The 26,041-nt window shown below is 47.1% G+C and overlaps 1 protein-coding gene across 1 annotated transcript in view; it reads right to left on the reverse strand.

Moving 5' to 3' along the window:
• Positions 1–26,041, reverse strand: part of LOC144507131 (tetratricopeptide repeat protein 29-like) — a 273,293-nt gene that overhangs the window by 34,185 nt on the left and 213,067 nt on the right. The window contains exon 5 of the mRNA XM_078233957.1: positions 3,063–3,154. Coding sequence (XP_078090083.1) covers positions 3,063–3,154 — 92 coding nt within the window. The remainder of the gene's footprint in view (positions 1–3,062; positions 3,155–26,041) is intronic.

A 26,041-nucleotide genomic window follows, 5' to 3' on the forward strand; every position in this document is an offset into this window, starting at 1 on the left:
AGTAGGATGGTGAGGACCAGTCAGGTCAAGAGTGAGGGCTAGTCAGGAGTGGTGGAAGTCAGAGGGGTGGGTAGTCGTTAGGGGATTTGCTGGTGGATTCGGGAGTTAGGTGGTGGTGACAAGTCAGGTCAGGTCAGGCGGAACTGGGGGGGGCGGGGGGGAGTGGTGGTAGATGGAGGGTTGGTGGACTCCACTCACCTAATGAAGGAGCAGCGCTCCGAAAGCTCGTGGTTCTAAATAAATCTGTTGGACTTTAACCTGGTGTTGTGAGACTTCTTACAATGTGGGAAAGTGTGAAGTCATCCACTTTTGGACTAACAAAGATAAATTGGATTATTTCCAGAATGCTGAGAAAACCGTAATGTGGAAAAGCAAAGAGATTTGAAAACCCAAGTGCACAATTATTAAAAGCTAGTGGACAGGTATAAGAGAGAACTTAAAGGAATGTTGGCCTTTATTTCAAGGGAGCCCAATTACAAAGTTGAACAAGTTACTCTTCAATTGGCCTGACCCTATCTGGAACATTGTATTTTGTTTTTGGCATTGCACCCGAGAAAGGACACATTGGCCACAGTGGGGTTATAGTGCAGATTCACCAGACTGATACTGAGGCTGACTGGGTTAAATTATGGGTACAGGTAGCAGAAACGTGGTTTATATAATCTTCAGTATATTCAGTAGTCTGATCAAGATGTTTAAATAATAGAATTTTTTGATAGTTCAGATTCAGAGAAATTTTTCCAAGTAGGAGAATGAAAGAAAAGGGACATAATCTTAAAAGTAGAGCTGAGCCATATAGTGGTAAAGTCAGAACACACTTTTCCTCACAAAAGTTGGAAGAAAGCAAAGGCTATGGATGCTAGGATAATTGGAATTTTAAGACAAAGTAAGATTTTTGTTGGATATTCGTACCAAGAACTTTGGAACTAGAACATTTAAATGGAACTGAGGTGCAGATCAGTCATGATATAATTAAATGGTGATACAGACTTGAGGAGCTATTCTAATGTTCTTGTTGTCTAGCATTGCTGTTGCGGCAGAGGGGGCATATAAAATTTGTTTATTTTATTCCTTTTCATACAGCTGAGGTTTCTGCACATATCATTGCTAATTTCTTCCCCCTTAGCTTGCCAGTGAGTCCACCCATATATTGGCCAAAGCTATGAGTATATGCTTGTGCCAAACTGATATTTTTCCCCAATGAAGATGCAGTTTCCACCAAAGCAGAATATTCCAGCTTTCAAATAATATTTAAGGTATATTTTGGGTGGAATTCTCTGACCTCGCCTGCGGCTGGAATTCTCCATCCCGCTGCAACAAATGGAGTTCTGGCTGAGCGCCAAATTATCCATTCTCGCTGGCAGTGGTGGCGGGACGAATGAGATTGGAGGATCCCAGCCTTTGTTACACCTGATAACAATAACATGGAAAGTACAATGAATATTGTAATTGTATGATTGCTTAGCATAAATCAGTTTTTCTCTCTCTGTTATTTTAATTGATTCTTCAACCATTTAAGTTTAAACTTACTAGGAGTGCATAAGCTTTCACACATTAACATTGTTCACAGTAATCGCCAAGATAATGCAAGCAGCACTATGATGTCTTTGTTATTAGAACACAAATGAATATTGCAATATAACTGTTGAAGTGTGCAAATATTTGCCTAAGAAATATTTTTTATTGCGCTTTGGGAGACACAATAGTTTTAAGGCAAAACAATTCCTTTAAGCATGTTTTTGGCTGTTTTATATTTCATGAGTGAAGAAGTTACTTATCATCCGCACTCACAGAATGAGCTAGGGATCCTAATTTCTTTTCACATTACATCCATATAAGATACAAAAATATACATGTATATCACATATTGTCCATACTCCACAGGGCCAATTCTTCATCCAGTTTCTTCTGCAATTTACAAAAACCTTAATGCTATAATAATAAACGTGGCTCAGCATGGTGGCATGGAGAGCTTCTGCACTGACTTTAAAATTTCATTTGAGAAAAATATCATGTACTTTAGGAAACTTCTATTGGAGGCTTTAAAGAGTTAATTTATTTTCTCAGAAAACAGGCTTCCTTAGTCTCAAGGTTGAGAGAAGCTAGCACACACTATTTGTATATCAAGGTGATTCCAATTTCCAGCTGGGGAACCAGGACTCTTAACACCCTCATCCCCTGACAACTGTCCAATTATGTACATCACACACAGCTTACTGTTTGCAGTAGAAGTAATCAATAAAGGATGTGGTTGACTGAACACAGATTTTGGCTGAACCAATGCATGAAAACTTAATCATTTGTTCAGTGTGGAGAAATCAAATATAGCAGAGATGAAAACAGTCACTCAGGGGGGTTACCAATTGTGCCACCAAGTTTAAGGACAGGAGCTTTTAGCAAGAAGAAAATGGGACTGGTGACAGGTGGAAATTTAAACGACTTTCTTCATTTCATGAATTAATGTAAACACTTTCAATTAATTTTTTTTCTCTATGGTCATTTCCAAAATTTCATCTCAGAAAGAACCAGTTTAATTTAATAAATTGTGATGCTTACTGGACTGTTGAATTACATTTAATATAAATGCAGTATGTATAATGTTTGAGTTATTATATTGTAGAAACATTTGTAACTAAAAAAACACTTTTTCCCAGTGGGAAAACACTTAATCATCTCAGACTGACCAAAATAAAAATGAACAGACAGAATGTTATGCCCCTGGAAAATAATTTTAAAGGAATAATATAAGTAGTTCTAAAACTGAAATGAAAATCTAAAATATTCGAAGATTTTGAAACATTTGGTTATATAACCTGAAACATAAAATGTAATGGCAGGACTAGCTTATCAACTAGATGTTTGCTACAATAAAATATCTAACATTTGCCAACCTCATGCTGTCTTTGAAATGTGCCGAGAAAATAACTGGATAACTTTCCTGCAAGGGTCATTCAAGAAGGGCAATGCTTCAGATTTAAGTATGCTGTAATGCTTGGCAACAGACCTCAAACAATTTAGTTTTTCACAGTTGAATGAATTCGCAGTGACAAAATACAGCTTACCTTATCAAGGCCTTAGCCAGTGCTTCATAGGTTTTGCCTAAGCCAATATCATCATCCATGGAATTGGACAGTTCCAAATACATTTGCAAGTACTAAACAAGAGAGAAAGAGATAGAAATTGTGCATAAGACAGCGAAAAAAGAAACAGCAAAAATAACTAATTAGTTTTGAGCATATTCTATTTTTCACTTTTTTTTGGGTCTATAAATATTATCTGATCAAAAAATTATATTGAACAAGAATAACATACTTTTAAAGTAAATCTCTGATATTACATAGAAATAGAACGTAGAAAAAATACAGCACAAACAGGCCCTTCAGACCATATGTTGCGCCGGTCATGTCCCTACCTACCTAGGCTTATATATAGGCTTACCTATAACCCTCAATCCTATTAAGTCCCATGTACTCATCCAGAAGTTTCTTAAAAGACCCTATCGAGTTTGCCTCCACCACCATTGACGGCAGCCGATTCCACTCACCCACCACCCTCTGAGTGAAAAACTTACCCCTGACATCTCCTCTGTATCTACTCCCCAGCACCATAAAAGGTAAGCTGTATTTTGTCACTGCGAATTCATTCAACTGTGAAAAACTAAATTGTGACCTTTTATCCTCTCATAGCAGCCATTTCAGCTCTGGGAAAAAGCCTCCGAGAATCCACCCGATCTATACCTCTCAACATCTTGTACACCTCTATCAGGTCACCTCTCATCCTTCATCTCTCCAAGGAGAAAAGACCGAGCTCCCTCAACCTATCCTCATAAGGCATGCCAACCAATCCAGGCAACATCCTTGTAAACCTTCTCTGCACCCTTTCCACATCCCTCCTCTAATGAGGCGACCAGAACTGAGCACAGTACTCCAAGTGGGGTCTGACGAGGGTGTTATAAAGCTGCATCATTATCTCCCGACTCCTAAACTCAATCCCTCGATTGATGAAGGCCAGCACACCATACGCCTTCTTAACCACCTCCTCTACTTGCGAGGCTGATTTAAGATTCCTATGGACCCGGACCCCAAGGTCCTTCTGATCCTCTACACTGCTAAGAGTCTTACCCTTGATATTATACTCCTTCATCCCATTTGACCTGCCAAAATGGACCACTCCACATTTATCCGGGTTGAAGTCCATCTGCCACTTCTCCGCCCAGTCTTGCATCCTATCTATGTCACGCTGCAGCTTCTGACATCCCTCCAACCTATCCACAACACCACCAACCTTCGTGTCGTCGGCAAACTTACCAACCCATCCCTCCACTTCCTCATCCAGGTCATTTATGAAAATGACAAACAGCAAGGGTCCCAGAATAGATCCCTGGGGCACTCCACTGGTGACCGACCTCCATTCAGAAAAAGACCCGTCTACAACCACTCTCTGCCTTCTGCAGGCAAGCCAGTTCTGAATCCACAAGGCAGCAGCCCCTTGGATCCCATGCCCTCTCACTTTCTCGAGAAGTCTTGCATTGGGGACCTTATCGAACGCCTTGCTGAAGTCCATGTAAACCACATCTACTGCTTTTCCTTCGTCAATGTGTTTAGTCATATTTTCAAAGAACTCCACCAGGCTCATAAGGCACGATTTGCCTTTGACAAAGCTGTGCTGACTACTTTTGAGCACACTAAACTTCTCTAAATGTTCATAAATCCTGTCCCACAGGATCTTCTCCATCAACTTACCAACCACTGAGGTGAGACTCACCGGTTGGTAATTTCCTGGGCTATCCCAATTCCCTTTCTTGAATATAGGAACCACATCCGCAATCCTCCAATCCTGATTAATAAAATTATAACAAATGGCCAATTCAATTAACTAACATATATTTCAGATCCACAATGATTCAACTAATCATTTTTTATTCAAAGCTTTCAGTGCTTCCGTCATTGAGTCATAAAGATTATTGCTAGTTAAAGATGATGTAATTTAAGATATAGCAAGAAAACTTTACAGGACTCTGTTTAATAAAATTTCTTTTTACAGCCAACAAGTTCAGTTAAATGATTTTCTCCTTGAGATAGTTTAGTTACTTTGCAGTTCAGATACCATGACATTGAAAGAAACAATAACATTACAGTAATAAAATGACAAAAGTGTTAGCATTAATTGTATTACTGAATATTAATGAATCCTACACATAGATGTATAAACCAGGGGATGAGCAACATGACACCTGACCAAAGAACATCTGTGCTTTTCACGAATTATAATAATTTATACTTGAAACCAGTGCCATACATGTTATCCATTGGCTTCACGCCTATTTGGGAGAAGGGTGGAGATGTGATACTGAGAGTTTATGACACTATTTAAAGGCAAACAGCACCTCTTAAAGGAGTGGTGTATTCTGGCTGCAAACATTGTAGAATAGGTGGAGAAAGAAACAACAGATTGATGCGCGATTGATTCACACGGGAGGCTAGGACGTACCCGGGAATAAAGGCTTTTATTCACAACAAGAATAGAGCACACTGCTTAACAATATTATCCCAGACTAAGAGCTACTAGGAAGTAGCAGTGACCTTTATACTCCTGTAAGAAGGCGGAGCCAAACGGAGTGTACCACAGAACAACGCTAACAGGTGGAACACCCCAACCCTAACCCCAACAGTAACAAGAGTAACATATGTACAAGTACCCATAGTGGTAACCATCTATGGTTCACCACATTCACCCCTCCTTTAAAAACAAAGGCCGGTGGGGTAAGGAGACAATACGAACTGTCCATATGTTCACAAGTTCAGCCGTATCGGGGGTCCGCACCGTCTCTGCGACCTCCGCAGTACTGGCTCCAGTGTCGGTTCTGGTGACCGTGGTGACGACCCTCTCTCCGAGGTGATGTCCAGTGACTCCTCCAGTTCCTCGCACACCTGTGGACCTCGAGGTGGCGACAATCTCCTGGACTCAGGCAAGCTGTAAACGGGAGTAAGAGGATTAAGTTGAGGTCCCGATGCTGCCCGCGCCGAGTCAGGAGGGGAGAGAATGGGCAAAGGAATCCTAACCAGGGGTGCGGGAGTGACGGGGGTTTCCAGGTCCCCTGCAGGCGCCAGATCTCTGATAGAGACCGTGTCCTCTCGCCCGTCAGGATATGCCACATAGGCATATTGAGGGTTGGCGTGGAGGAGGTGGACCTGTTCAACCAAAGGCCCTAACATACCGCTGCAGGAGGACAGGTCCTGAGTACGTCAACCAAGACGGCAGTGAGGTCCCAGAGGAAGACTTCCTAGGGAAGGTAAACATCCGCTCATGTGGGGTAGCGTTGGTTGCCGTACACAGGAGGGACCGGATTGAATGGAGCGCATCAGAAAGTACCTCTTGCCAACGGGAGACTGGAAGACCCCTAGACCTTAACACCAGTAAAACAGCCTTCCAGACTGTAGCGTTTTCTCTCTCGACCTGTCCGTTACCCCTGGGGTTATAATTCGTAGTCCTACTTGAGGCAATTCCTTTAGAGAGCAGGTATTGCCTCAAGTCATCGCTCATAAACGATGAACCCCTATCACTGTGGATATAACTGGGGTAGCCGAACAGGGTAAAAAGACTCCGCAGGGCTTTGATGACCGTGGCAGAGGACATGTCAGAACAGGGGATGGCAAAGGGGAATCGGGAGTATTCGTCAACCACGTTGAGGAAATACACATTCCGATCTGTCGAAGGAAGTGGGCCCTTGAAGTCGACACTCAGTCGTTCAAAAGGGCAAGTGGCCTTAATTAGGTGTGCCCTGTCAGGCCGGTAGAAGTGCGGCTTGCACTCTGCACATACCTGGCAGCTTCGAGTTATCGACCTGACATCCTCTATGGAGTAGGGCAGATTCCGAGCCTTTACAAAATGGAAGAGCCGAGTGATCCCCGGATGGCAGAGATCATTGTGGAGGGCCTGTAACCGGTCCTCCTGCACACTGGCACAGGTTCCACGCGACAGGGCATCTGAGGGCTCATTGAGCTTCCCCGGACGGTACATGATATCATAGTTGTAGGTGGAGAGTTCGATTCTCCACTTCAAGATTTTATCATTCTTAATTTTTCCCCTTAACGTGTTGTTAAACATGAAGGCCACGGACCGCTGGTCCGTGAGCAGGGTAAACCGTTTGCCAGCCAAATAATGGCGCCAATGCCGTATGGCCTCCACAATGGCCTGAGCCTCTTTCTCCACAGAGGAGTGCCGAATTTCAGGGCCTTGGAGGGTGCGAGAGAAAAAGGCGATGGGCCTGCCCACCTGGTTAAGTGTGGCGGCCAGGGCAAAATCAGATGCATCACTCTCCACCTGAAAGGGGATGGACTCATCGAAAGTGTGCATCGTGGCTTTCGCGATGTCGGCTTTTATCCCTTCAAAGGCTAGGCGAGCCTCTGCTGTCAGGGCAAAAGAGGTAGATTTTATGAGCGGACGGGCTTTGTCCGCGTAATTGGGAACCCACTGTGCATAGTACGAGAAGAAGCCTAAGCATCTTCTCAGTGCTTTGATGCTCGTGGGTAGGGGAAGTTCAAGGAGGGGACGGATACGGTCTGTATCGGGGCCGATGACCCCGTTTTCCACCACGTATCCGAGGATTGCTAGGCGGTGCTTGCTGAATACGCACTTCTCCTTGTTATAGGTCAGGTTCAGGAGAGTCGCAGTGCGTAAAAACTTCTGGAGGTTGGCGTCGTGGTCCTGCTGGTCATGGCCGCAGATAGTGACGTTGTCCAGGTACGGGAAGGTGGCCCGTAGCCCGTTTTGGTCCACCATTTGGTCCATCTCACGCTGGAAGACCGAGACCCCATTAGTGACGCTGAAAGGGACTCTTAAAAAGTGGTAGAGACGGCCATCCGCCTCAAAGGCCGTGTATTTTCGGTCCTCTGGGCGAATGGGGAGCTGGTGGTAGGCTGACTTCAAGTCGATGGTGGAGAACACCCGGTACTGCGCAATCTGGTTGACCATGTCAGATATGCGCGGGAGAGGATACGCGTCCAGCTGCGTGTACCTATTAATGGTCTGACTATAGTTTATGACCATCCGGGGCTTGTCTCCAGTCTTGACCACCACGACTTGTGCTCTCCATGGGCTAGTGCTAGGTTGAATGACCCCTTCCCTGAGGAGCCGCTGAACCTCAGATCGAATAAAGATCCGATCCTCAGCACTGTAACGCCTGCTCTTAGTCGCGATGGGCTTGCAGCCTGGCACGAGATTTTCGAATAGGGAAGGTGGGGTAATGTTGAGTGTCGAGAGACTGCATGTGGAGCGCGCTGGACAATTTGGAGGCTGCTGTTCTCCCACTGAAAGTGGAGGGAGTGGCCCATCGTACTGCAGGGTCACACTCCTCAGGTGGACCATAAAGTCTAGCCCCAGGAGTACCGGAGCGCAAAGGTGTGGTAACACGAGGAGCCTGAAGATCTCGTAAACTGTGCCCCGCACCGTTAAGGTTACCACACAGCTCCCAAGAACGAGAACAGATCGGGACCTCGACGCCATGGAGATTGTCTGCCTGACAGTTTGCACACGGAGAGCGCACCGTTTCACTGTATCCGGATGGATAAAGCTCTCCGTGCTCCCGCTGTCAAACAGGCAATGCGCCAGGCACCCATTTACCTCTATGTCCATCATGGACTTGTCGAGTCTGTGAGGCTTGGCCTGGTCCAGGATGATTGACGCCACTGTTGGATCCCGAGTGTAACTGCAGGTGGGCTGAGATAGCCGACGACGAGGACCCCTGCTGGTCTTCTGCGGCCGGTGTCGACCAAAATGGCTGCGCCCACGAATCGCACGTGGTCGATGATGTTGAAAACGGCGGCACCCGCAGATCGCATGTGGCTTGCATCATCATCATAGGAAATGGCGGCGCCCGTGAATCGCACATAGCTGAAGACATCGATGAGGCCGGAGACGAGGAGATGGATCCTGGGGAGTCACACGCAGCACTGCTGGGCTTGGAAGGTGTCTTTGCTCGGCACACTTTTGCATGGTGCCCTTTCTTCCCACAGGCGGAGCAAAACACCGTCCTGGCCGGACATCTCTGATGAGGGTGCTTCGCCAATCCGCAGAAATAGCACCGTGGGCCTCCTGGAGCTGCCGCAGCCGTCAGGTCTGAAGTTGAGAGCATTATCGCGCAGTTCCGAGGAGCCGCCGAGTACAGTTGAGGCGGTGGCTGTACTTGCCACGATGTTCCCACGTGGTCGGTGGGGTATGTTTCAAGACTTCTGGAGGCTGTTTCCATTGCATCGGCCAATTCTACCGTCTTAGCCAGGTCCAAGTTACCCTGCTCTAGCAGCTGCAGGCGAATATAGGATGAGCCGATTCCCGCCACGAACGCATCTCGGATAAGATCGTTGGTGTATTGAGTAGCCGACACCTCCTTGAAGTTGCAGGCTCTGGCTAGCTGTTGAAGTTCGCGCAGGTACTGTCCCGTAGTTTCGCCAGGCTGCTGCCGTCGAGTGGCTAATAGGTGATGAGCATGAATTTTGTTCGGCTGTTTATGGTACAGCTTCTTGAGTAATTCGATGGCCTCTTTGTAATTTTGGGAATCACGGATTGTTGCATACACAGTGTCACTCACCCTGGCATGGAGAACCCGCAATCTGTCGGCTTCGGTCTGGACTGCTGTCGAGGCGTCGATGTAATCCTCGAAACACTTCAACCAATGGTTGAAAGTATTCGATGCTCCAGTGGCACGCGGATCCAAGGTTAGCCGATCGGGTTGCAGCATCTGCTCCATTTTTCTTCGAACAAAATTTTCGGTATTTTGTTGTGAATAAAATTGATGCGCGATTGATTCACATGGGAGGCTAGGACGTACCCGGAAATAAAGGCTTTTATTCACAACAAGAATAGAGCACACTGCTTAACAATACTATCCCAGACTAAGGGCCACTAGGAAGTAGCAGTGACCTTTATACTCCTGTAAGAAGGCGGAGCCAAACGGAGTGTACCACAGAACAATGCTAACAGGTGGAACACCCCAACCCTAACCCCAACAGTAACAAGAGTAACATATGTACAAGTACCCATAGTGGTAACCATCTATGGTTCACCACACAGATGCAGGGAGTGAATAGGTACCAAAGGCTTCTCATACTGTTCTGGAAGCTTTGGTGCAGGTAATGGAGAGAGTGTTCCTTTCCCCTGATCCCTTCAGCCATCTACTCAAGAGATATTGGGATGAGATTGAAGAATACGCCAATGCAAGAAGTCTTACCCTATGAACGTGAAAAGTATCAATGATTTGACAGAATTGTTAAAATATGACTGGCACAATACTTTTTTTAAAATCAAAACTGCATCACCCACAGTCTCTGTATTTATTATACTCACAACACTATCTGCCTTGCAATCACAGCATCACACTTTGTTTAACCTCCTTTTCCTTGTATTCACATACTCACTCACCACTTACTTTCACTTACCCACAACACAAATATCATAGAATCATACAGGGCAGAAGGAGGCTATTCGGCCAATCAAGTCTGCACCGATCACAATCCCACCCAGGCCCCATCCCCACAACCCCATACATTTACCTAGCTAGTCCCCTGACAGAAGGGGGCAATTTATCATGGTCAATCCACCTAACCAGCACATCTTTGGACTGTGGGAGGAAACCAGAGCACTTGGAGGAAACCCACGCAGACACGGGGAGAATGTGCAAACTCCAAATTGCAACTATCGTCAGCTATTTCACCATGACAGCCACATTGTCCAAACAACTTACATGATTATCACAAACACAAGCCCCTCTTTCTCACTGGAGAAGAGCGCACACAATATGTGGCATCAGGCTGCCACGGGTCACTGTCTGTGTGGAGTTTGCACATTCTCCTCGTGTCTGCGTGGGTTTCCTCTGGGTGCTCCGGTTTCCTCCCACAGTCCAAAGATGTGCGGGTTAGGTTGATTGGCCAGGTTAAAAATTGCCCCTTAGAATCCTAAGTTGCGTAGGTTAGAGGGATTAGCGGGTAAATATGTGGGGGTAGGGCCTGGGTGGGATTGTGGTCGGTGCAGACTCGATGGGCCGAATGGCCTCCTTCTGCACTGTAGGGTTTCTATGGTTTCTATGGTGGAGGAAGAACTGCCATGCACACCATCTTCCTGCTCAAAGAGAGAATCTGGACTAAAACAGGAAGGACCACATAGTGGTCATAGCCACTACTGATGTTGAAGGTGTTCCCTCATATGGTTTCTTTATACTAATTCTCTTTGCCTCTTCTGGCTTCTTGCTCACGCCACTCTGCTTGACATGTTGCATTTCTCTCTCTGCTCCTTTTTAAAATGTATTTGTTCATAAGATACGAGCATCGCTGGCTAGGGCAGAATTTATTGCCCATCTCTAATTACCTTCTTCATACCTCAAGCTGCACCACAATAAGATTATGGACCATCAAATATTGTCATCAAGGGAACCAAGTTGAATGTCGTCAAGCAATTTGCATATTTGGGGAGCCTCATCTCTTTTGATGCCCCCATAGACAAGGATGTGGCTTTCAAAATGTAACAGTGCATTTGGCACAATTTACAAATGAATATGGAACAACCACAATATCAGGGCACAGACCAAGCTCAAAGTGTATAAAACCATAGTCCTCACTGCACTCCTGTAAGACACTGAGTCATGGGTCCTGGTAACAGCTAACGTCATTAACATCAAGGCCATCATTCTGTGAAGTCAACTCTGTTGGGTGGGTCATGTTGCATGGATGGACAAAAGCATATTGCTCAAGATCATGTTGTACGAAGAGCAAACAGAACAGCGGGGCCCCACATAAACACTTTGAGGACTATCTGAAGAAGCCCCTATCTGTGTGCCACATTGCCCATCATCAGTGGGAAGCACAGGCCCAAGTTCGTGGTGTCTGGAGACCTACATTGGGAGTGTTAGAGACAATTTTTAGACTGAACAAAAAACCAGCATGGAAGAGAAGAGGAGGAGAAGGAAAAATCGAATTACCTCCAGCAGCAACTGCAACTTCATTTGCACCTACTGTGGGAGAATCTGCAAGTCATAGATAGGCCTGACCAGTCACAGTGGGCACAAACTTCCTTAAAGTCTTCATTTGTGAGAGGGACTTTAAGCTAGCCCGTGTTGCTTTCTGTAATTTCAAATGCTGAGAAAGCTGACCCCTCTCAACCAATAGAGAAAGAATTGGGGAATTTTATGCTCAGTAGGGTGGTGACCTCAGTGGAAGCATATGTTCCTGCTCCATTCCATGGTTCTATAGCGATTATGCGTTCAGTGGTCAATTGGAAAATTGGGATTGCTGGAAAATCAGAGGCCCAGGGTGGGATGTAAGGCAGTGAGTGATGTACATGCTGAAAAGGGAGCACCAGTGATTGGGTAGGTTAGAGGGCTGACAGCAGTGTGCAACAGACCAATGGAGGGGTTGTGTAAATGGGGCAGGGCATTGCGATATATTAAGTGACAATCTGCTTCAGAGATGAGCCACCATAATTATTGACAGCTCAAGTCCTCCTAAAAAGTAAAAGTTTAGCTATTAGTCACAAGTAGGCTTACGTTAACACTGCAATGAAGTTACTGTGAAAATCTCCTAGTTGCCACACTCCGGCGCCTGTTCGGGTGCATGGAGGGAGAATTTAGCATGGCCAATGCACCTAACCACCTAACGTCTTTTGGACTGTGGGAGGAAACTGGAGCACCCGGAGGAAACCCATGTAGACACAGGGAGAACGTGCAAACTCCCCCAAACAATGACCCAAGCCAGGAATCGAACCCGGGTCCCTGGTGCTGTGAGGCAGCAGTGCTAACCACTGTGCCAGCGTGTCGCTCCTCAAGTATTCACCATGACTATTGACTATGCCCACTTCTTCAACAACCAGTGCAGATTGGGAAAATACAACTGATAACCTAAAGAAATGGCAGAGCCACTGGAATGGGCAGTGCCATGTTATGTGTGCCCTGTGCGCTCTCCTCCAAACTTTGGCTAAGCAACAGGAAGGTCTCCTCACATGGGATGGGAAGAGGAGACATTCCCATTTGACCAAACAAGGCTGGATGGAGGTGGCAAAGGGGGTCAGTAGCTGTGGGATCATCTGTAGGACTTGTTTGCAGTGCCACAAAAGGTTGATTGATCTTTTCCCAAAAGGTAGGTGAGCATCCCAATGCTGAAAGTGGGTGCTACCTATGTGTGTGGGAGGTGTTAGTCAGAAGAGTGTCTGAGTGATCACTGCATGCCCAAAATGACAACTCAAAGAGCACTGGGTTTTGGCAGCTTCGGCATGTGGGTGGAGAAGGTTATATGGAACGGAGCATGTGGAAGAAAGGAGCACCCGGTCTTGTGACAAACCAGCCTGATGGGTTGATCCCTTAAGCTATGAAACTCAGCACTGTTTCTTTGTCTTCATGTGAGAGGAATCGGTTCTTACTTTGTTACAGGCGAGAATGGTGGCACGGTGCACTACTGCCTCACAACACCAGGGACCTGGGTCCAATTCCAGCCTTACATGACTGTGTGGAATTTGCATGTTCTCCCCGTGTCTGCATGGCTTTCCTCTGGGTGCTCTGGTTTCCTCGCACAGTCCAAAGATGTGAAGGTTAGGTTAATTTAGCATTGGCCATACTAAATTGCGCCTTAGTGTCCCAAGACGTGTAGTTCGGGGAATTAGCAGGGTAAATACATGGGGTTACGGGAAAGAGCCTGGATGGTATCTTCTGTTGGACAGGCAGTGCAAACACGATGGGCCATATGGCTTCCTTCTGCCCTGTAGGGATTCTATGATTCTACAGGCAGATTCTAGCTATTTGATGAGCATCTAGTAAATGGGTAAGTTCAATTCTATCTGTAAGGTTTAAAATAATACACAAATTGGTGGTAATATACAAAATATATAAAAAAGCAACATAAAAAAGTGAATATAAAACACAATAAAGATAGCATGACAGATGATTTGTCAAGGCTGCAGCGTTTGGGAGTTTCTGGATAACACTGTGTTCCAAGGTCACTTTAAGGCTGGAATTTTACCGGCACACCCACCCGAGACTCATAAGATCGTGGCCGAGGCCAACGGAGAATGCTGTTCTGCGAGCCTCGCCTGCCCCATTTTGGGGAGGGCATGCCAGTAAAATAAGGGCCTAAGGGTCCAATCATGTGACATATTATTTACATCATTGGTCGTTTGCACGGGAAAGTGGGCAGTCTATACCAACAGCCCGTAGAGTAAATGCCTTTCCAATAAAGCTCTTGTTTGTTTTTACCTTCATGGTCTGTAAACCTATCTTTGAAAAATATCATAGCTACCATCTTGGCTCTGGGGTCCTGTTGAAACGGGCTTCAGGGCATCACATCACTTCTGCATTGCTGTCTGCAGTAGAGTCCCAGGAGTGCTGAGATATTTCCCTAATATTAGTACCATGAGGGAAGCAGCTGCTGTTCTTTCCTGGGACAATGTCAACACTAGACACCTTGCCAGTGGACTTGTCGGTACCACTCAGCCAGTCAGCGCAGACCAAGGTGATGCACTGTGCTACTGGGTGCTATATGTTCAGAGTTGCTCAAGATCATCCTCCAAGATCATCTGAAATGTCCTCAATGGATGTTCAGCAGCCAAGGTTAACCACTGAGGCAGCACTTGATAGGAATGTTAAAGTAAACAAAGGAACACAAAAGATAGGTATTAATGGATATGAAAATTGTCAATACTTACATTCTGTTCATAAATTTTCTTTTAAAAATCTGGATGTAGTTTTGGTATTTGTAATTGTAATGAAGTGAGGACAAAACCAGTCAAAACTTGGACTGAGAGAAGGCAAGCTACTTATTGTAATAGGGATTGATGGGCTATAAGTGAATGGGATCAGGAGGATTGATTTAGTTGAACTGCTCCTCAATAATCCAGTCATCAGAAATTGAGAAGATAGAGGCTCAGGTAGTCACAAACTGCCAGTCCTCTTCCTGTTCTGTCAGTTTCTTCTAGTCTGAAGTGTGTTCCTTGCTGCCCAATTTGTCCGACAGCCACAGTGACAGCTCTGTAAGAGCAGAAATACAGAACCAACTAACTTGTGAAGTGCTTTTGTCTTTAAATAGCACTCGTGAGGACAGCACCACCCCACCCTACTCCAGTTAGTACAACACAATGCTATACAAGATTAGTAAGTAGTGAGTGAAGTGCTGGGGGTAATCCAACATGGGCAACAAGCCCCGCAAGTTATGCAAGGCCCTAATTTGAATATATTATGTGGATCTCAGAGTCCACATCCATGGCCACGTTGGTGTCATCTTCGTCCTCCTCAGCAGTGGGCGGTGATTTTGGGGTGTCCAAGCTGATCCTGCCGTGGAAAGGGCTCTTTACCTCATCCAAAGGAGCCGGTGAGCTGCTGGCAGGTGCTATGGAGAGGCGTTTTCGGGCGCAAAAAAGTTATAAAGTGGGGCATGAAGTGATTAGTGTGATTTGCACCCGTTTTCTCACCAGTTCCCACTTTATGTAGGGAAAAAAAATCGGTATGATCGAGACCCCGCCCAAAACGTGCGAGACATCAATTTAAATATTTTTGCATTCACCTGAATGCAATTAGTGAGCTGCATGCCCCATTTTACAAGCCCGTCTGCCTTTACCACCTAATTTTCCCCAGCTGGATCGTCTGGAAAACACCTCCTCTGTAAAGTTGACTTCTGGCACTCCATCAGTGAGGGTGAGTGCGGAATTAATGCCTGCTGTTGGACGACTTCTTGATGCTCACAGGGAGTCGTTTCTTGGCAGCCATGTTGCCTTTCGGGTCAGGAGGGGTCTGCGAGTGTGTGGGAGGGATGGGAGGGTGCTGTTGCTGATCACGATGTCCAATGTCCGATCTTCAGCCCTGACCCAGGTCTCAGCACTGACCTCAGATCCTAGGGATGCTGCTGGGTCCTAGTGCACACAGCACTGTTGCAGGTCAGGGATATGCTGGAAATCATTTGAAGTGGCAGTGCTGCAGCCGCAGGACTTCTCAAGCAGCACTGTCTGTGGTCACTACTGCATGGGTTCTGGGTGTTTGTTACTGGGGGGAGGATGGGGAGGGGGCTGTGTTGCTGGAGGGGGATGGATAGTATGGGCGGTGTGTGGTGCTGGGCTAGGGGAAAGCAGAGTTCCTTAACCTCTCCATCTGTCTCTCCCCTTCTCCAAATCCCCCCCCCGCCCATTCAAATTGAAGAGATGGCTTTTGCGATGCAACTGATTGATCTTGTTGTTCTTTTGGTTGCTGCTGGAGCTGAGGAGGAGGAGGAGCAGGAGGATGAATTGTGCGCAGATAAGGGCCAAGGCCTTACCATTCAGAGTAGCAGTGGGAGACGGCCACCAGAGGCAGGACATGGCCACCATTTGCCCAGAGGGACAGGCACAGGAGAAGGAGGAAGCAGAGGCCCCGGCAGTTCCGCATGCAAGTGCATTGCGAACAAATGTCAGATACCGTGTGCCGCCGACGGCTCCGGCTCTGACAGGAGACAGTGCAACACTTGTGGCATTTGTTGCAGGACCTGGCACCTTGGGACAGGGGGGGGCAACCCACTCTGGCTGTGAAATTGATGGCCACTTTACACTTTTATGCCACTGGGTCCTTCCAGACCCCCAGTGAAGATCTATGTGGCATTTCACAACCAACCGTCCACAACTGTGTGAAGGAGGTCATGGGTGCCCTGCATGCATGGGCTGACCAGTATCTTAAATTTGACCTGGACCAGGACCAGCAGGAAGCCTGGATTGCAGAATTTGCGGCCTTCGCGGGGATGTCAAATGCGTAGGGGGCTATGACACATTGCCCTCAAGGCCACGGTCCAGAATCCACGCTGATTCATGATAGAAAGGACTTCCATTCCCTGAATGTGCAGTTGGTGTGTGACCATAAGATGAATATCATGCACGTCTGCGCCAGACACCCTGACAGCGTGCATGACAGCTTCATCTTGAGGAGCTCAGATATCCTGGAGGTCTTTGTGGAGGAGCCCAGGCTGCAGGGATGGCTTGTGGGAGACATGGGGTACCCGCTTCGGACTTGGCTGTGCGGAGGCCTGAGACTGATGCAGAGACCCGGTATAATGAGCCCCACGTTGCCAGCCATTCAATAGTGGAGCGGTGCATAAGTCTCCTCAAAATGCAGTTCAGGTGCCTGGGCTGCTATGGAGGGGCCCTACAATATAGCCCTCTGATTTCTTCCCACTTTGTGGTGGTGTGCTGTGCACTTCTCAACCTGGCACAGCAGCAAGGAGATCTGGTGGAGGAGGAATTGGAGGCTGACCAGCTGAGCATCACTGGGGAGGAGGCCACCCAGCAGCAGGATGAGGAGGAACATGAGGAGAGAGAGGAGGAAGAGGAGAAGGACAACGCCGAGCAACACCACCCAGGTGCTGGAGGGCTGGCAGCAAGGATCAAGCATGCAAGGGTGGTGAGGGAGGCGCTGATCACCAGGCGCTTTGCTCACTAGGAGCCTGTGTTGCTGCATGGCACGTGGGTTCCATTCCATTCCATCCCCTGACCCCCCAAGTCCTACAATCTTCTGCAATATTTTAACACCAGAGTTGAGTGCCTGGGTACGCTGTGTTAACGAGTTTCTTTGGCAGGCAGGAGGGTGATGACGACTCGCTAAGCACCATTATGATGATGCCCTGGTGCAAACTAGTCTGACTCCTTCCTGAGCTCCGCATGCACGCTGGCACCTGGGCCCACATCTGTGTAGTGGGTAAGGGATCAGTAAACCCCCATTCAGGGCCCTGGGGCGGGTGGGGTGGGGGAGGGAATCTCTCGTGGGTGCTGGGGTTGCCATGCCAAATGCTGTAAGTTGCTGCCAATGCATGCCACCCACTGCAGCCAGTGATTTGTTTGAGCACCTTCATTATCTCAGTGACACAGCATTGAGGGGCCTCCCCCACTGGTATTAACATGAAGGATCCCTCCAGTGACCATCAGAGTATTAGAGGCAAATCTGAGACAAATTAGGCACAGGTGAGTGGTGAAAAAACATTGATTGGTGACAACAGAATTGTCTTATTGATATATGCTAACATAAAAACATGTGAACAGGAAACGTTAAAGTGCATAAATATTCTATCTACCTAGTGCTGCCATTCACCTGTGTCATCTTAGTGCTGCTACAACTTCTTAACCTGAAGTGGCCTACCACTATGTCTCAGTGTCTCTCCAGGATGTACATCGGAGATGGAGGGGGCCAGCTGCCTACCACATCCCATGGCAGGCATCCTCTGGAGAGCCTGGACCTTGAGGGCCCTGGCCGGTTCCAGGTGTCTGGGATGTATCATGACACCTTCTTCATCCCACTGCCCCTGAGATGCCCCGTTGTCAAGAAGGGGGGAATCTGAAGGTGCAGCTAGAGCCACAGTCTCCTGGCAGGAAGGCCCCGACATGGGCTGGAGCCCTTCCTCCTCCCTCAGGGTTCCTGTGGGCCCCTGGGTCAGTCCATGGGATGGCGGTGCTACGGCAGTGAGCTCCAGAAGCTCTAGTGTCACCTGTTCCTGCCAATCCTGGAGGACCAGCTGCGTTCTAGACATGGTGGTCGAGCCGTCTGAGATGGGCATCTGAGTCAAGGGCCACCTGTCAATGGCAGCAGCAAGTGCCTTCTGAGACTGGGCCATGCTCTGCAGCCCCTCAGCCATGACCACCTGTGACTGGGCCACGTTCTCAAGGACACCATGCACCCCGGACATACCCTCTTCCACCTTCCTCCAATGGGAAAAAGATACAAAAGTCTGAGGACATGTACAACCGACTCAAGAACAGCTTCTTCCCAGCTGCCACCATATTTTTGAATGGATTGACCACACATTAAGTTGACCTTTCTCTACACCCTAGCTATGACTGTAACACTACATTCTGCACTCTCTCCTTTCCTTCTCTATGAACGGTTTGCTTTGGTTGTATAGCACACAAGAAACAATATTTTTCACTGAATACTAATAAATGTGACAATAATAAATGTGACAATAATAAATCAAATCAAAGAAAATCATTAAGGATATCCGCTGCACTCCTCAGTTTGCAAGGCTCCTTGGAGGGGTCTGTCTGCCTTCAAACTGAGGTGATGGTGCCAACAGACCAATGCACTGAGACCAATACTGTATGATGGCAGTACAGACCTTTGTGAAAGACTTCGGTCCTGCATGGCCACAGATCATGGACTCCATGGAAGAGACACTTATTGTGATCCTTAGCGCCAATGTAGGAGGACAGTGGGGCTTCTCAAGCTCACTTCAGCTGCCCTTCTCTTCCAAAGAGGCAGCCAGGGGGTCCTTGAACACCCACATGAAGGAGGTTCAGCTGGTTCAAACCCTGGGGCTATCCACCCAGGTGACTCCAGGAGTCTCTCACTCATCCAAGTTCCTTATCCTGTGACCACATGAGCTCCAGCTCCACAGGGTGGCACTGCAACACAGCAGGACACTAAAAGCAGGGCGGGAAAGCCCAGGTATCCACAGTCGAGAGGTCACCCACCAAGGTCATCACAGAAAACAGGGTGTGGCAGAGTGCAGATTGCCTCCACCTCCACTGTGGATGTTGGGGATGCACCAAGAAGTAACGGTGGGATAAGGAAGGTTAAGAAGTTGTAGTTGCACAGTGTGGGCACAGGTTAATTTCCTGTACATAACGTTCACTTCTGTAAATAAACTCCCACTAATTTCACCCTTTCGATAGCTCCTTGTTATGATGAGCTGTGTTCCTGTCATTCTGAAGTGAACCTGATTCCTGCACAAGATAAAGGCAGGGTTCTCAGAACAGAACTTCCTCCCTGTGCTTTGTGAAGCCTTCCCAGCACACTGATGGAGTTCCTTCACAGTGACTGAACACATTATTCATGCTTATATCTCTACGGGTATTAGGATGGCTGCCACAATGTACAAGGCTGGCATCACAGATTCTAGTCATTCGCCCTGTGTTTTCTGCACCTTTGAGGTGTGGCTGGCCCTCCATTCATCAGCTTCTACCACCAGTGAAACTGTCCCTCAAGTATTCAGTCCAGGAAGGATGCTGTTAGATCAGGAGACGTTAAATTTTCCCTGCTGCATCACCATGATATGACCCTGGCCATTGAGAGCAAGTGACGTGCCATCAGCCAGACAGGAGTCAGGACTGTTCTCACTGCCTGAAAGCTGTCATCATCCTCCAGGAATATAGGGACTATGGGTATCCGCTGCATCACCTTGACAGGAGCCTTATCACGGAAGGTATTTATGCTGCCATCAGTCAGACCCGAATGCAATGCTCACAAATGCAATGTGAAAGAACAGGGTGTCCTCACTGGATGTCCTCATCACCCTCTATGAATCTAGGGGCAACGAGTCTGTCTCATCTGTATATCGACATAACCTCATTGTCAACACCTTCACCCTAGGGGACTTCTTCAGCCTCATCTCCTTTGACGGTGTCCTCATCGGAGGAGTCATTCCGCTACCCTGTCTCTTCCTCTCGCAGTTCCTCCCCCCATTGCAGGGCCAGGTTTTGCAGGGCACAGCAGGTGACCACGATGCGTGACACCCTCTGTGGATTGTATTGCAGGGTTCCATCAGACTGGTCCAGGCATCAGAACCTCATCTTCAGCATCCCGATGGTCTGCTCTATCAACATACAAGTTGCAGCATGAGCCTCATTGTACCTTGTCTCAGCTGCACTCTGGCCTCCATACATGTGTCATCAGCTACGTCCTCAGTTGGGAGCCCTAGTCCCAGAGGAGCCAACGCTGAAGCCTCTGAGGATTCTGAAAGATGTCAGGGATCTGAGGGCTGAGAATGTAGGAATCATGTACACTCGCTGGGAATCAAACACACACCTGCAGAATGTGTTAGGTGTGGTCACATATCAGCTGAACATTCAGCGAGTGGAATCCCTTGCAGTTCACAGTGACAGCTCGATGCCATGGAGCTCTGAGTGCCATATGAGTACAGACAATGACATGCTGCACCTGTGGAAAATCAGAGACATGCACAAATCCCTGGCTTGTCTGATCCCGGTCGAAATGGACAAAGTTGTGTGCCCTTACAAAGATTGCATCCATGACCTCCTGGATACACTTATGTGTGGATGCTTGCAAAATCCCACAGAGGTCAAATGTAGAGCCCTGGAAGGAGCCACTTGTATAAAAATTAAATGCCACTGTTACCTTTAGTGACATTGGCATGGATGCTCTCCATGTGCAGAGGATGAACCCCAGCGAGCCATCACTTAGGCGCATCACTAGATCCAGGGTACACAGATGGAGTCTAATATACCTGCAGATGTCCAAGAACCCGGGTCACCAAAGATTAAGCATGTCCAAGGAACTGACTGGTCACATCTGCCACCTGCTGCAGGGTTTGGCTGATCCCCACCCCCCGCCGATTGCCGTTCTTGCCAAACCTCATCCTCCCAATCACAGAGTTTCCTCCTTCTCTCCCCTCCCACAGAGCTCCACCCCATCATGACCCTGCCCCTTTCAGACCCCACCCCTCTGGTGTGCAGTGCCAGGTGCCCGGTGGGCAGTACCAGGATGACAGGTTTGCAGTGCCAGGCTGGCACTGCCCAAGGGGCATGGCCTGACCCTGCCCCCAACCACCTGGGAGGCTATAAGGGCCTCTGGTCTCAATGGCGAGGCAATCACGTCTGGTCCACATTGGGGAGGACCATACATGACCCTCACTGGTGAGGGCCTCAATTGGCGAGCAGGTATGGGCTACAGCATCCCGGACTCACTAATTATATTTAAATGAACTAATGCATATCGAATTCAGGCACGAAGCCAATTTTGCCGGCAAATCAGTGCCGGTAACATTGCGAGAGTTGTAAAACCGGGCACGAACCCTCGATTTTCCGCCTCTCGCTCGATCTTACTGGCTCGTCACGCCAATCGCCAGTGGGACGAGCCAGTAAGATCGCTCCTGAAGTCTTTTGGGCCAGATTGTGGAGATGGTCAAAAAACCCCCACATCCATCAATCATTATGCTGAGATATTAATTTCATATGGCAATCCATGAACCAGGGCAGACAGTCTCAAGCTTTGTGGCAGGGCTAGCAGAACACTGCAAATTTGGCCCAGCATGAGCAGAAATGTTAAGGGGCATATTTGTCTGTGGTTTAAACAGGGTAATAATACGAATAAAGTCATTGGCGGACACCAAAATTACCTTAGAAAAAGCTGTGGAGCTAGCCCAGGTGACTGAATGCTTGGAGCATAACAGAGTTGTAAGGTTTGTAAGGTATGCCAAATGAGATAAATCATTTATGGCGGGAAATGGCTGTGGTGCAATGGCCTAGGTGCAGACGCAACAGTGTCTGATAGAAGAAGTGCAGGGCTGAAGTATGTTTTCAATGCGGGGGAGAACACTTCCAAGAAGCAAGAAATATGTGTGCTTCAAGTGTAACAAGAAAGGTCATTTAAAATGTGGTGCAGAATAAAGTAACCTGTACAGTCAGTGCAAACAAAAAGGCAGCAATTATTAGCTTAACTCTCAAACAATTAGGATGAGGAACCCAGCAAGGGATCCGAGTCGTTAAACCTAAACCAGATTTAGTTAAGCAAAGTGCCCCCAGTAGAGATAACTTTGCTTGTAAATGGTAAAGCACTCAGGATGGAGATTGATACAGGGGTGGCAGCAACAGTCATAACAAAATAAGCATTTTGTTATCTTCAAAAAGGACTCCAACCATTAACATTAAATGAATCAGGTGCCATTTTATTCACAGATACTGGAGACACACTGCAGACTTTAGGCACAGCAACAGCAAGAGTGGCATATCAGAACCAGACTGCAAAGCTGCTGGTATTGGTAATCAAGGGTCACAGACCTTGTTCAATAGGCCGTGATTGGTCAAAGCAAATACGGCTAAATAGGAAGGAAATATTAAATCTGAGGGATGGAGGTTTTAAGCAGCTATGTATAAATATTCCGAAGTCTTCAGAGACAAATTAGGGTGCATAAGGGGAGCTGAAGCTAAAATCTATCTGGTTCAGGAAGCAACACCTACATTATTTCAATTCCACCCTTCATCAACGGTAGAAATCGAGCTCAGGAGGCTGGAAGATTTAGGTATTATAAAGCCCTTTCTATTTCCTTGTTAATGCCTGGCTACCACACATAACTCCGGGCTAAGGCTTTCATTGTACTTTGACCTGGATGAGAGGTCAGCATCACCCTGGAATGCAGCATCACATGCAGTTGCATTTAGCCAGTTGCCTTTGCCACAACAGCAGCATCACCATTGGTTCCTCAGGATGTGTGGCCTTGGAAAGGGTCCAGAGGAGGGTCACAAGAATGATCCCTGGGATGCAGAGTTTGTCGTATGAGGAACAGTTGAGGACTCTGGGCTTGTACTCGTTTGAGTTTAGAAGGATGAGGGGGATCTTAGTGAAACTTACAGGATACTGCAAGGCCTGGATAGAGGAAATGCAGAATAAGGCGGCAGTGTTCGTTGTTTTTTATCTGTGGAGCATCATTGAAATGTTCCGGTTTGTATTTTCATTCGTCAGTCTAATCATTGCTTCTAAAGTCAATGGTCAGATAGAGTGGACGTGGAGAGGATGTTTCCACTAGTAGGAAAAACTAGAACCAGAGGCACAACCTCAGACTGAAAGGACGATCCTTTAAAACAGAGATGAGAAGGAATGTCTTCAGCCAGAGAGTGGTGAATCTGTGGAACTCTTTGCCGCAGAAGGCTGTGGAGGCCAGGTCATTGAGTGTCTTTAAGATGGAGATAGGTAGGTTCTTGATTAATAAGGCGATCAGGGGTTATGGGGAAAAGGCAGGAGAATGGGGATGAGAAAAAAAAATCAGCCATGATTGAATGGTGGAGCAGACTTGATGGGCCGAGTGGCCTAATTCTGCTCCTATGTCTTATGGTCTTATAGAGATTATACTGGTTCTGCAATGGTAGACACCTTGCCAGTCTTGGCAAAGCACACAAAGTTGCGGACAGAAAGAGACCTTATATTGACAAAGGTAAAAAAGATGTTCATGCAAGGGCGTCAGTATGAAAAATGAAAGTTGTTAAAAAGTAGGTCAGAAATAACTGTGAAGACACGGTGTTACTGTATGGGAACGAGAGATACAGTCCCAGCCCAGGAAGATGATTTCTGTTACAAAAATTGCATGTCTCTCATCCAGGGCAAAATACAATGAAGGCCTTAGCCAGGAGTTATGTGGGTGGCCAGGCATCAACAAGGAAGTAGAAAGGATGGTTAGTCAATGCCCTTGTTGTGAAGCTCAACAGGCTTTACCACCACCGGTGAATTTGTATCCATGGGAGTGGCCAGGATGACCCTGGGCGAGACAACATGTAGATTTTGCTGGGCCATATATAGGTACAGTAAGAAGTCTCACAACACCAGGTTAAAGTCCAACAGGTTTATTTGGTAGCAAATACCATAAGCTTTCAGAGCGCTGCCCCTTCGTCATATTTGCTCCGAAAGCTTATGGTATTTGCTACCAAATAAACCTGTTGGACTTTAACCTGGTGTTGTGAGACTTCTTACTGTGCTTACCCCAGTCCAACGCCGGCATCTCCACACCATATATAGGTCACAAGTTTCCTATACCAGTAGATACACACTCCAAGTGGTTAAATGTGCCGTTGATGAAGTCCAACTGGATGTGTGATGGTGCAGAAAGGCACATTGCCTTCGCTTCAAGAACATTGTCCATCACGGAGAGGAAATACTCCCAAATAGACAAGGAAAGCTTGGTTGTCATCTATGCAGCCAAAAAGATCCATCAGTATATTTAATGGCCAACATTTTACAATTGCTTCAGACCACAAGCCTTTGTTAGGTCTAATCAGAGGAGATAAGCCAGTATCACCAATTGCCTCTGCAAGGGTGCAAAGGTGGCCCCTCCTGTTAGTAGCCTACCATTATGTGTTTCAGCATTGCCAACAACGTCATCACGTTCATGCCAAAAATGGACACAAAACTGCTTTGCATGCATTTCAATATTAACCCCACTGCCATATCTTGACCCCATGCCATATCTTGACAAATGTGAACTTCTCATGGGGATCTCCCCAGGGGTGCAAAGGTAAATATAGCCCCCAGGGGATGAGGGACATGATCAGGCAGCGCTCTGGCAGTGCCCCCTGGCATTGCTCTTGGCACAGTTTGGCAATACCAGGCTGGCACCATACCAACCTGGCAGGGCCAACCTGTGACAAGGGATGTGCCCCAGTGGGAGCCTCATGGGATACGGTTAATGCAACTGTGGTTCTGGGCCAGGAGCAGCCTAACTGCTCTGGAAAAAGTGCAGAGGGGATTTACAGAAGTGTTGCCAGGGCTTGAAAATTGCATCTATGAAGAGAGATTGGATCGGCTCGGGTTGTTTTCCTTAGAACAGAGAAAGCTAAGGGGTGGCCTAATTGAGGTATACAAAATTATGAGGGGTCTGGACAGGGTAGACAGGAAAGAAATTCGATTAAAATGAGTGGCTTATATCTTCTTTCTCTTTTATAGCTAACACAGACGTGATGGGCTAAATGGCCTATTTCTGCATCATAACCTTCCATAACCTTGATGGCTAAATGTAGGGAATCTATGACTCCCTGGATCTGTTGGAATCCAGGAGCAGTAACTTGTGAGGGCCCTTTCATTCTGATTGGCCTCATCAGTAGTAAAGTGGACAGAAGTGCCAGTGCTGGCAAACCTGGCATCTATTACCTAGGAAATGAACTTGTGGTCTGTAGATGGTGAGATAACCTCAGATATCACCTACAGATCCCTGAAATGCATTGGAAATAAAGGCATTCAGGGTTGAGGTTATCTTGAGGGCTACTGGCAATGCATATCCACTTGGTCTACTTGGAAGGTGATCTGCTTCCAGGAGGCCACAAATGTTAGCAATCATCTGGCACAAAATTCTCTTAAGTATTGGTGCTCAGTCATGTGCAAAAAGCTAATCCTATGTCTGTGTTCAGGCATCGCTTCTTGTGAGCTGTAGCTCCATACTCATCCCACCTGTCTGATAGTGTGACAGGTGGTTGAGGAGAAAGGTGTTGCTGCCCCTGCTGATGCTGCTCTTGGTATTGCTACTCCTGCTACTCTTGCTCTTTATTAGAGATTGAAGGTAAA

This window comes from Mustelus asterias, chromosome 1 (assembly GCF_964213995.1).
Source record: "Mustelus asterias chromosome 1, sMusAst1.hap1.1, whole genome shotgun sequence".
Taxonomy (NCBI): domain Eukaryota; kingdom Metazoa; phylum Chordata; class Chondrichthyes; order Carcharhiniformes; family Triakidae; genus Mustelus; species Mustelus asterias.